The 13,731-nt window shown below is 31.9% G+C and overlaps 1 protein-coding gene across 18 annotated transcripts in view; it reads left to right on the forward strand.

Annotated features, from left to right (window-relative positions):
• The window catches only part of LOC143202294 (coiled-coil domain-containing protein AGAP005037), a 526,529-nt gene that overhangs the window by 456,491 nt on the left and 56,307 nt on the right, over nt 1-13,731 (forward strand). For 16 of the 18 annotated variants that reach the window (XM_076413731.1, XM_076413730.1, XM_076413745.1 and 13 more), the window contains 2 exons: nt 3,842-3,971; nt 12,902-13,027. In XM_076413731.1, coding sequence (XP_076269846.1) covers nt 3,842-3,971; nt 12,902-13,027 — 256 coding nt within the window. The remainder of the gene's footprint in view (nt 1-3,841; nt 3,972-12,901; nt 13,028-13,731) is intronic. The other 2 variants (XM_076413747.1, XM_076413738.1) reach the window with 1 other exon arrangement.

Consider the following 13,731-nt stretch of genomic DNA (forward strand, 5'->3'; position numbering starts at 1 on the left):
AACGGAAATATAGGATTGAACTAAGTCATCTAACACACTAGTAATCCAACGATGCCAAAGCAATGTTGTTTAATTAATTACCAATACTTATGGGTGCGTAGCCAACGAAGAACTGCACAATAATCTCAAAATCAAATGTATTTTAAAAGTTATCAATGTAGAGGCAATATTGTTACTGGAAAACATGCAGGAAATTTGAAGAAACCTGCAGAATAGATAGCGATGTATTTATTCTGCACCCTGCGAATTGTTTCAAGTACAAAAGAAGAGTAGTAATAAACTAATCTATAATTAAGATTTTTAAGTAAACGCATATTATAAAATATACCTTGAATTGAAAAATTCTGTAAACTTGTATCAGAATGTCTATCTATGGAATTGTCAATCGGTCAATCGGTCGAAATGTGTGGCTGCCGCTGCGATTATTTGTCAGAACACTCACTACTATTTTTGGGAGGAATTTGCACGGGAACTAAAAACACTGGTTAGGTTCGTCCATCGATCGATGGACGAACCGAATCAAAGTTGTTTATTTTAACTTACGATTGATACATGTGGTCGATGGGAGAATTGACATTACATTACATTGACAAGGATATTAGGTTAAGTAGAGGAAGTACGGTAGAGCTGTGGAAGTGGTACTGTTACAGGGGGACGGTGATAAGAAAAGAGAGCGAGACGTCGTCGTGATGGTCTTTTATACCCTGGAACTGTATGGTTCCAATCCACCGGCGTTGCCAACCTTTGTAGTTGTTGATGGTGAATTAGTGGTGGCCTAAAGAGTCGTGGCGGTCGCCACAGTATAATTAAATTAATTTACTACACCGAGACACAAAAAGAAAATCTTAATATTCATAAACATCACAGCTGGTTAAAATGATGTCTAATATAAGCCTTATTTTCCACTACACAAACGTCCAGATCGTAAAATATAATAACCCGTACATAATCACCGAATCGTTTTTATCCTAAGGATATATTGGATAATCCGCGTTCATACTATGGCTCACATGGCCTTATGGCCTTTCGCGCTATGAAAATGGGTTTCCACGAAAAAGCGACGCCTTATCGCGAAAAGATCAATTAAGATAAGGGATATATTTTATGCGTGTTTTAGTTTGTTATCCCATCTGTTGGTTGTTATGGATTTAATTGAAGCTAAAAATAGGTACAAAACGTACATGTTTCTTGTCACAATTTCACAACAAGTAAAACACATCTTTTTGGCAAAATTGTTTTTTTTTATTCAACATAATTCCCTTCAAGGATGATACACTGATTATAGCGACCCTCCAACTTTTCGATACCATGTTTGTAGTACGATTTGTCCTTTGCTTTAAAATAGGCCTTATAGTCAGTAGGGGGCAGATCTGCAATTCGAACCAAATTCATCGATTTTTCCCATCGTTTTCACTGACTTGTGACACGGTGCATTGTCTTGGTAAAGCAGCACTTTCTTTTTCTTAAGATGCGGCCGTTTTTCGTCCTTCACACGGTCCAATAACGCTATGTAATAGTCGCTGTTAATGGTCCTTGCTTTTTAAAGGTAGTCAATGAAAATTATTCCCTGCGCATCCCAAAATGCAGACGCCATAATCTTGCCAGCCGACTGTTGCGTTTTCCCACGCTTTGGAGCGGGTTCATATTATCCATTCGACTCGGATGACTGTCAATTGGGCTTCGAAGTGAAATGATGGAGGCATGCTTCATATATTGTCACATATCGACGCAAAAGCTCGGGTTTATTATGCTTGATCATCTTCAAACGCTGCTCCGAATCATCAAATCGTCGTTACTTTTGGTCCAAAGGGTGCCCACCTTGCACAGAGCTTTTGCATACCCAAATATTCGTGAATAATATGATGTACACGTTCAGTTGATATTTATAAAGTATCTGCTATTACGTTTAATTTTAATTTACGGTCATTCAAAATCATTTTGTGGATTTTTTAAATGTTTTCGTCGAAAGCAACCTCTTTTGGGCGTTCATTGCGTTCATCGTCTTCGGTGCTCATTTCACCACGTCTAAACTTAGCATACCAATCCTTGATGGTTCATTTTCCTGGGGCAATGTCCGGAAACTCGGCATCAAGCCAAGTTTCTGCTTCAACTGTATTTTTTCCTTTCAAAAATCAATATTTTATCAACACACAAAATTCCTTTTTATCCATTTTATTTACAATATCAAAACTTGCTTCATTCAAAATGGTCTAATTCACAAACCAATGATCCGACAGCTGTCAAATGTATACACGCATCTTTTGAGAATTAGGTCTAACTAAAAAACATATGGATTTAATTCTAGTAGCGCCACCTATGTGTCACGCCGGGGACCTTTCAATTGACCTGTTGAATGACCTAGGAATAGAAATATTCGCAGATATGTAAATGAATTTACTTGTTCTATTCCGACTTCTTCAATTTAGGCATTTATTTCTTTATCGTTATATATTCTTCCGCGCACTTTTCCATCGGCTTAGGGTTTTATGTAGATGGTCTCAACTTATTAAAAGCAAAATCTCCTTCCGCTATTTCAATTTTTTCTTAGTTCTGATAGAGTTATGTCGCTGTTTGGTTTTATTAATATCTGTAATTAGAGTATTTTTATTTGTTTTATATATATCTTGAATTACTCACATAATTTTATCACTTACTCCTCTTTGTTCTTCTTCTTACTCTATCAAATGCCTTTTCCAAATATACGAATGCCCGAATTATATAATTTTTCAGGTGTTTGATCGTTGTTTAGTGCTTTGTAAAATTATTCCTGTTTACTTTTTACTCATATGTTATTTTGTCTACCTCTTTAGACTTTTTTTATACTCTATGTCTGGTTCCAGCTTTTATATTCTTACTCGGCTTTTGCAATTGTATTGCTGCTCCTTCGCTATTGTCTGTAACAATAAATATCGCAGTATCATCTGTAAAACGTAGCCATGGTTAATATTTTCAAATTGCTTTCTACTTACACACTTCCGTGCGGTACAGCTTCTTTTATTATAAAATGGGCTTCCTTTTGCTTAACTCAAAACCTTATGGTTGAGATATATGAATGTAAGAGATCAGTACTTTCCATTTGCATGCTTCCTTGTGATCCAACCGCTTTACCCTCTATTGTTATGGAGTAAACTTCCTCTTGTTCAACTCTAAACTTGCTGGTTAATATATACTAATTTAAGATTTGGAGTTACATTTTATGAAGTATAGAGAAAAGTCTCGCACACCAAAATGTATTGAAATCTTGTATTATATCTCAGAATAGAGCTGAGAATCTTTTCTCTTCATAAGCTGTTTCAATATCGTCCGTGATTCGATGCACCTGGTCAATTGTCGAGTGTTTGTTCATAAACCCAAACTTATGGGTCAATAAACAGCAGAACTGAGGTTTTATATATATTTTCTTTCTATAATTAATTTTAATGTTTTCACTTCATATATTACCGGTAGCACTAAAATAGATCTGTAGGAATTTGCGTTATTTGGTAGTTTTCTTAATGTTGGAATATCTCCAGCTCATGTTAGTAAACATATTGGAGATATTTCAGTCCAAATGCCACATTAATCAAGTTAATAAATTTAACAATTTACTCTCACCAATGCTCAGCTCTAATCAGCACTTAAGATCACTCATCTCAGATTATTAAATAATAGCCCGGTGTTTTCTTTGAAAAATGGTTAAATATACAAAGAATAAATAATATTGACAAAGTATTTTGTTCGAAAAAACAAGTTATTTCAGGTTTTATAGATATATCGATAAGTAGACAGATAGACAGAGAGATAATCCTGTTTTATTTATATAAATAAAGTACAATCCTATATTTTCTATTTTCTTTTTCAGGTTTCCAACAAAGCAGCTCCCTACTATATGGGATCGACTTCGAATCTGCCTCGAGGGGCACCTTTCCTGCGAACATACTCTCCTGCCGTGTCCAGTCTTCCCGCCGAACGAATGAAACCGCTCCCAACAGGTTAGTCATTTAAGTTGCACCATCGTTCAATTACCAACACACGGCCATTTTCATTATTTTGTTCGTATTGTTCACCGTCTGAGATAAAGTAAACGAAATTCGAAAGTAAACGAAAATAAATACGATTAGGTACACAAAATAATTAATATGAATTTATCCGAAGATCTTTTTATAATAATTCATATGCGATGAGTATTAAATGAGTATTAAATAATAATAACTGCAACATTCAATAGTTTGGTTTTATGAAAAATGTAATACGATGATAGATTATGTCTTTAGTTTAAGTTATTATTTAGTGATCAGCTTCAAATAAGGCCCAATGTACAAGGGATAGACAAAATAATATACAACATAGTACATTTTGTATATTAGCAATACTGTTTCCGTGTAAATAATGTCACAGGTCTTGTAATTTATATTTCGGTGTATTATACGCTATGTTCTACGACGATTAAAATTAACATCAAACGGGTTCAGTCTTGATATGAATACTTTGAGAATATCATCAAACATAGCTTAATTGTCAGAGCTCAACATAAATGAACCATTATGGAACGTCTTGAAGGGAGTAAGGAGTAGATTTTCATTTCCACCATCATTAAAGCAATTCGAAATATTTTGGTACAGGAATATTGTTGGAATCGTAACCCGTTGGAAACTATTTAGACACTCTATGAGTTTATTTCGATAAGAATTGCAGACTTTTGCATTACATCATTCACCCATTCTCTGAAAGTTTTCACATTTCTTACATTTAATCTCTTAGACAGACAATGGAACTGAAAATCAACCATATTCATTCCGCAAAATATCCACCCTGTTTAGCAAAATCTGAGTGGTCGATAATATTTACATATAACAGTGGTATAAGTCGAACCCGTAGTATTTGAAGTATTTTTATGCTACGCTTTACAGTTTTATATACCTTTTTCTCTTTTATTTTCTTCATATCACTTCTGTCTAACATTACTGTCAGTAGCTGATCCACAATTACCACTTACCAATATTTCTAATGCCGTTGTAACATTCATTATCTTCACTTCACTTATGTGCAGTTAAATTCTGAAGGGGTTCAATTACTCAAATCGTTTATTCAAGTTGTAAAAGAGCAAAGAAGGTAAGGTCAAAAGTTCTCAGCCTGGCAGTTTAGAGACTGTGATTTTCTACTTATTTTTGTTGTTTAATTTCTTAACTTAATCACGTTAAATTCAACAAACTTTATCTGGCGTTTCTCCAACATCAGTAGTCCTTCGCAGAAGTGACGGTTTATGAAAATAATTTACAGCTCTGGCAACTTCGTCATTACATGAATTTCTTCAAGTTTAGAAACAGCGGAGGCCTAAGCGTGTCAGATCAGGAGAATAGAGAGGATGGCCTAGAAAATCGTACTTGAACCTCCCTTGTGTTTTCTTTTCCTGGAAAAAAATGGGTTTTCCAAATCAGTCCTCTTCTCGTGAATTTTGTCATCCAGCTAATTGCGAATGTTGGAGTACCACTCAATGTTTCAACTGCGGCTTTGTACCTGGCCCATAATGGTAGACCCTTTTCTCATTGATGGTGATAAATCACTAAACAAATATTGTTGCATTTCCTTTTGATTAACATTCAGCAAATACAGGAATCATCCTGAACAAAGTAAATCATTACATTTTTGCTAATTGAAATACTTTCTCTGTGTCAAGCCAACAGCCTAGAGCTTCATTTGAAAATATTGTTTTATAATCTAAATTAGAACTTTTTAAAATAATTATAACTAATGGCAAGCCCTATAGAGTTGCCAATATCGGAATATCACACATTTCAAAAATGAATCAACATATGCGTGTGTAAATACGTTGATGAATAATAAGGTAATAGAATACAAAGGATATCCGCGCTTTTCTTTTTTTTTTTTTTTCATTTGTTCTTTCTAAATCAAACTTGCAAAGATTTATATTAGTTAGAAATATCTATCTATAAACTAAAGTTTGCTTTTCTCGCCGATCCATTATTTAATTACCTTAGGTATTAGTTAAGTATTTCCTCCTAATCCCCAACTGAAACATTAAACACCGAACAACAAAGTTTCTACTGAAATTTTGAAGCTACAGGAATTAACAATCAATAATTAATTTAATCAACTATTATAGAAAAAGAAAAGGACATTTGTTAAACAGAACTTTTTCCCAATCATTAAAATACTTCTGAATATTTAATAAATTGCTTTTAAAATAATTATGAAATCATAACATTGGAATATATAATTATCGTAACCAATGAGATCATCAAATTAAAGTCATCATCATCAAATAAAAAGTAATCAATAGTTCTATATCAAAAAACAAGTACGAAAACTAAAAAAACTCTGTTTTATGTTAATAAAGGAGTCACAAAAATGCAGTAAAATTATTTTGTGTACCTAATACTTATCCGAAATTATTCCGTCGAGCTTTTCTGGCGCATATTTCGTCAGCCGTTTAAAACGGCCGTTACTTGGACGAAAGTTTGATAAAGTTCCAAAACATGGCTGGTTGCGAACTCCGAATAATTTCTGGAATTTCACGACATCTTTTGTTATTCGAATGCGGAATGGCGAGTTACTATCAAGCATGAAGTTAATCAGGAGCAATACTATGTAAGCGTTTGTTTTGACTTATTTTTCAAGATTAATGGAAAACTGGATCAATAGACAGTTTTTTATTTAGTTTCAGTTGTTCGATCGCTAAAGTTTCTGGAGGTTGTCGAGACTTTTTCCTCTTATATGGAATATATTTTGAAAATGCATGAGATAAAATTGAGAAAGAAGTAATGTCGTTTTTTTTTAATAGATGGTTTTTAAACTAATATTCTATTTAATATAATAGGTATAGAGCGAACATACATCATTTTATCCAGTCAAAAGATTTTGGGCTTTGAAAATGGAAATTCCATTGTTCATTTTCAACATTCATCATAAAAAACAAATTTTTTTCCAAAAGTTTGTGATATTTAAGAGTGGTTTATGTTCAGTGCTGAAGTAAATGTCAATATCCGAGTTGGCTTGATCCTTTTTGTTCTGAATATTTTGATGTTAAAGACAAGCTTAAAATTGGTATGAAAAGTTCATGGACATTCGGATTCTACGCAAATTTACATACCATGTTTGCATTTGTAAATTTGTTAAAACGAAACGAAATTGAGCTATTTTGAAACTAATAATTAAAATGAAAGGTGACTTAATTACGATAATAAAAGTTTTGTGATCGAGGCCGAAAAAGCTTCAACGACTATAAAATACCCAGTAACGCCAAGGTAAACGTTTGGTGATATTGTAATTGAATATTTTGTCGAAAATTTGGACTCTCTAACTACCACTTTACTACTCTCTGCTGCTTTAGTATAAAGCTGACTTCTAAAGAGGCAAAGGGCCATCAATTAAAAGGAGATATAATTAACATTTAAAATGTAGAATAAAATCACTTTGAAAATACCAAAATGATTTTTCCCATTGATTGAAATGAATGATTTAAAATAAATTTCCTCTAAGAATACAGTTGAAGCAAATCATAATAACAAATTAAGTAGTAGCGCAGTGGTCCAAGAATTGGTATTAATGTGACTGATAATTCGAATCAATCCCGAAACATAGGTATTTTAATATGCCATTTTGATTAATTGTCCTCAGCAAATCAGGAGTGTAACCTGCTATTATACGGTTTCTAATATGAGTTAAGGTGATATTAGCGGCCCTTCACGGTCTGTCTAAGGTCTTATTTATTTTTTAGTCTTTTATCAAGAAAAGTCGTTTTTTATTAAATAAAAAATATCTTTTCATCAAATATCACTTTCTTTATCAATAGTTTCATCCAAAAATTATTCGGTTAATCCAAAACAAATACAGGGTCCATGAAAGCTTCTCCTCTAAGCATTTCCGTAGAAACATTATGAATTGCAGTGATCGTTTTTTACTATAAAGTAACAGTGCAGTATATATTTAGTAATTATCCGGTCTAAGAGAAATTTTTTTTCTTGATAATTTAATTTTATTCAATAACATACAGTTTCAGGAATGATTCAATTCAAGAGTAACATTCCTTCAAATTCCAACAACAACAACTCAGCTGAGTACTGTTTGATTCTGGTGTGTCATCAACCTATTATTGTTTTTAACCAGCTGACCAAAAATGGCACCTACTTCTTGAGACTTGAGAACTTTTGGAGTAAAATTATACCTGCTGATGTTTGGGATATCAGCTGAAACATGCAACTTCAGTTTACAGGTTGTACAAACTATTTTGTTAGAAATTTTGGACAACCAGAGCGCTCAGTATCATCGATGTCTATATTACTGCGTTTAAATTTAATGTAACGCTTATCATACCACTATATTACCTTTACATATCAGCACAATAATCAGCGCATAATCAGCACAAAATTCTATTCTATTTGTTGTCCTTAAAATGAACATTTTGTTTTCGAAAATAAGAAATAAGAACAGTGGTTATAAACTTACAATTGAAATGACATGAAATACTGGCATGAATCAATTGAAAGCTGGCCCATAAATGATGTCGAATTGAAACATAATTAAATATAATTAATATTATTAATAATTAAATATTAATGGTTTAATAAATTAAATTTTGTAACCCTTTACGAAGCATCTTTAGGCTTCGATCACGATCTTCTTCGTACATTATTGTCATACAGGATTGACTCTCCATCATTCGTAATGAGCGACTCACAAATATATATATATATATATATATATTCGATATTTAGAATCTACAATGTCTATAACAGTGACCAAATTTAAATTTGATACTTGGTTGACCAATATATATATATCCAATAATTGGTAAATCAAAATTCGTTAACATCAAGATTTTTAGAACTAAAACGAGATAACTAACTATGACACTTCAACACCATAAACCCCACATACTTTTTAATAAGCCTACACTATATCTCTTCCCAAAAGCAAAAAAAAATCAATGAAAATAGAATTCGATAATGTTCATTTTTAAAGCACAATAACTTTTAACTGAGCAAATGTTTCAAGCTGTCTTCTAAAATATTTTATGGGCTTATATGTTAAACTTGCGACAAAATCGCTTTATTGAACAAAATACTATAAGATTTATCGCACTTTAAACTCAAACTTATCAATTAGGACTTTTTTTCTAAAGTCTTCTTTTCTAAAAAGAACCAATTCAAATTCAAAGTATATTCAAGCCTCCTAAACTCTCTAATTAATATGTTTAAGAATATATCATAAATTTCCTCCGAAAAGCTGAAATAATTTCTTCTAGATTCAATAAACCAAAATAATATCTTAAAACTCGCGCATTACGTTCATAATTTGAAATACTTATAACAAAAAAAACAACGATACGGTTTTCCATTAACATATCGTTGAAAATTCCACGACGAACACGACAATTTAATTCCGAACGGTTGCATAGTATAACTCCTCGAAGATAATGTAGGAATGCTGCTTTTTCCTGTTTTTAGTTTGGGACGTATTTGTTTTAATATTATCCGCTGGAAAATCGAAGTCGTTCCCTAGCACGCGATCCACACGAAAATATATGACGACGAGCACCAGAGAAACATACTTTGCGGATATTGAACTACGAGACACGTATTTTTCATTCGAGAAAAGAGTTTGTGAAATAGCACCGAAAGCATTATTGGGTTCGATATGGCGAAATTCGTACATTTGGATCGATATTAGAATGTTTGTTACGCTTGGGATGGGCTATGACGACGTATGTCAAACGAACGCATTAAAACGAGCGATCCCAATTAATTTTGTAATGAGGTTTCAGTTTAGGTAATCGATTACGTAAAATCGGCGCTATCCTAATTACCTCAATTCATACTGTTTTGATGTTGAAGGCTATTTGAGTGTCAAAAGTATTCAAATATTAAATACCACTTCTTCGCGTGATGTAAAATTAACATTTAATTTATTAGATTGGCAAGAAAGTAGTCTCTCTTTTATGTAAACCGATTTTGTAAATTATCTAAAATTATTTTTAGTTCACGTAAAGTAATATAACTTGCTATAGATTTTACTTTCTCATTTATACTAAAGACAGAAAGAAGATGAATTAATTCAAAATATGCCGTCATGAAGATGACCAAATTGCTGAAAATTGTTGAACTGGATAAAAACAATATCATTTAAAAGTAAGTTATCCACAATTACAGCAAGACTAGATATATAATACAGAACAATTTAATTGAAATATTGAATAAATTATTTTATTTGGTCTCTTAGAAGAATTATAATTATAAATTATAAATTATTTAATAGAACTTTATTCGATTAATATTATTTTTAGTTTTCTTAGTGTTCGACCTGTTCAATGAGCGCTAGGTAATACATGGACTGGAAAGTCCCGGGCGTAACAAAGAAAACCCTTTTTTTTCAAAATTGGCTCTATTCTTTAATGTAATTACCATCAACAGCCACACAATCAATCCAGCGCCGCTCTAACATTTCAATACCACTTTTGTAGAACGATTTATCTTTTGCCTCAATATAGGCCTGCCACCAGTTGCTATCCACTCAGATTTAGCTTGATTTTCAAGTGCATTGGTATATGCCGACAGTCTTTTCAAATAATTAACATTAACATATTTTTATATCTGTATATATATATATATATATATATATATATATATATATATATATATATATATATATATATATATATTTAGATTTTAGAATAGGACAAAATATCCACTTTTTGCTCTAGATTAAGCTAAGCAATGAACTTCTGCTAGCACTATACTTCCTTTTGGATGTAATCTCTTTTAAAAACTAAGACTGTGCCATAAACTGTTTGTGATTTTACGTATTTATCATATTAATAAGTAATAATTGAAAATTTACTTTTTTGTCATCCTAATAATAATGTATTTTGTACATAATATATATAATATGTATATATAATAGAAATATATAACATAAAAGATATTATATACATAATAATATATATGTTCACATTCAGTAAATTTCCTTCTCAGATCTCTAATTAACACGACAAGCTTATTGCTTTAATTAACTGTTTCCCTCGTCTTTTAGCGCTACTACAAATTACAAGAAACTTCATTTTGCAGCTTTATAATCAATTCAATAGAAGTTTCATCAATTCATCAAGTTTTGTTGTTTTATATTAAAACTGCACTTATATTATTCGTAGTTATGAAACTATTATCTTTTCAATATTTAAATAAACGAATAATTAACTACTTCTTTCAAGGAAACGATACTCTTTATTTACTTACCATAATTAAGCCAATAAATTAATTTTAAAGGATTTACAGCATATGTTTATTACTTTGTATTAAATCGCATCGGGTACATTTGTAACCAACTTCATGTTGAAGATTCACTGACTTCACTTCTTCACTTTCACTTTTCAGTATGTGCCATTTCGTCGAAATGTGAAAAAAATGTTTTTCAGTGCATTAAGAATGTCTGAATTTGTACTGAGTAAAGCGCACTTGCGGGAAGTTTTACTTTTTTTACTTCAATCTGAAGAAAAAGGCGTGCGTGAAGTTTATGGCAAACATGATCCATCGATTTTAACCTGTAAATACTTGTTTCATAGTTCTAAAAGTAGTGATTTTGGTGCCGAAAGCAAAGAGAGTTCTGGACAGCCAGATTTGAAGGCATTCCTCGATGATAGTTCATGTAATGAAGAATAAAGAATATGCAGAATTGTTGGAAGTAGCACAAGAAACAATTTCCAATCGCTTGAAGAACATAGAAATGATTTAAAGTTTATATATTTTGCGTCACATTAATTGAAGTCAATAAACATTGAAAGGTGTTTGGTCATGTGTGAAATGCTGCTTTAAAGACAAAACCGGAAAGGTTTTGTGCATCGTACTATTACTGGTAATGAAAAGTGGATCCGTTGCGATAATATTCATGAAAACCATCTGGTGCATGCATCACCATCAACAGCAACACCAAATATATGATCTATATTTGGGAGTATCAGCTTGGTGTTATACATTATGAGCTACTAAATCGTAACTAAACCAATCGACTACAATTGGTGCGTTTGTGTCAAGCATTGTGTACTACTCCACCCCCCGTATTCTCCAGACCTTGCTCTCACTACTTGTTCCAACATATGGAACGTGATCTGTATGCCCAGCGAATCACTTGAAGATACCACAAAATAGGTCGATTCGTGGATAGCCTTAAAAATACCTCGTTCTTACGAGATGGACTCAACCTCAATTGCCTGAAAGTTAGAAAAAATTAGCGGCTATCGATGGACAATATTTTGATATTTTGAAGCTTCAAATTTAAAAAAGTCCTTTAATACTAATTTATAAGCCTATTATTTTAATATATAACATTAAATTCCTTATATATTCCTAAGAAAACTCTTCAAGAGATAAACCTGTAATATTCCATTATTAATATCGTATATAATTATTATACATTCAATTAATTATATCAACCTTAAATTATAGCATTGTAATTTAATTAAACTATTATTGAATAATAATTTAATTAAAATGTAGAATTTTTAATTTATGAATATTTGGCACTCTTATCCTTCGATATCTCCATCAGTAGCTTCAACTGATCTTACTCAGCACTACTTAGTTTTTATTGATTCCCGCTTTTTAAATATTATCTTTTACGTTACACTTTAGCCAGATTTTGAATAAGCGTTGACTAACATAATTCACATAAATTAATTAAACATTCTTAAGGCTCTCCGATATAGGTATTAGCAATTATTTTCTATTTATTTAAAATATTAAGGAACTCTCATGTAAATATCAAGACACTGTCATTTTTTATTACAGTACTATTTGTTGATTAAATAATATTATTAAAATTTCTGTAATATTAAATAAACAAATGAAGAACTAAACGCCCTACACAGAACAAGAATGGTTGAGATTAACCGTTTCTGGCGTTTTAAAAGGTGCTCCTCCAAAACCTCAACGCTCTTATAGCAACGCAGGGAGCCGCAACTCCAACGAAGGCCCACCCCGACCGCCGGACCGATTCGCCCCTTTCCAAAGGCCCGCCAACCCCCTTTATGTACCAGGTGGGTTCTGACCACCGCGTCTACTCACAACTCCAGCTGCAATGCTGTCTCCTGACCTAATCGATCGATCAAATTGTAATTGCTACGCCGAGAATTCAAATAAAACAGTTTCTATTTTAAAATACCTCGACATTTTTCTTTTATTCCTTTTGTATAAAGAATAAAAATTGTAAAATAATATAAATTGTTTAAAAGAACACTAACTGACTTAAAATAATATATCAACTTTTTATTACTGACTCTAATAACATAGTAACATTCATAACTTATTTATTACTGTCTGTTTGAAGGTTGAAAACATTATTTAGTACCTGGAATTATTGCAAACATTGTGATGTGTGACGTCATAAATTTTTATTGCGTAAATTGGCAGTTTTATTGGATAGACTGTATGATATGGAATAATACCGATGGTAACGATATTGTCAATATCAGTTTTTCCGTCTACGTTACTGATGATAGCACAATATCAACATATCAATAACGTATTGATAAAATTGCAAAATATATTATCTTGATCGCATTTTATACAAAGATTACTTGTACAAAAGAAAAACATAAAAATAATATAATGTATATATTGAACCTGTTACTAGATTTCTTGGTCATCAGGTATTGAAAACAAAGAGCCATTTGATGGTACAGTTGGTCCTGAATGTTGAAGTTGATTCAAAATTAGAACCATTCTCATTCTAAATGAGTTT

This window comes from Rhynchophorus ferrugineus, unplaced genomic scaffold, assembly GCF_030347505.1.
Source record: "Rhynchophorus ferrugineus isolate W39M unplaced genomic scaffold, kcgeb_rfMv2 rfM9, whole genome shotgun sequence".
Classification (NCBI taxonomy): domain Eukaryota; kingdom Metazoa; phylum Arthropoda; class Insecta; order Coleoptera; family Curculionidae; genus Rhynchophorus; species Rhynchophorus ferrugineus.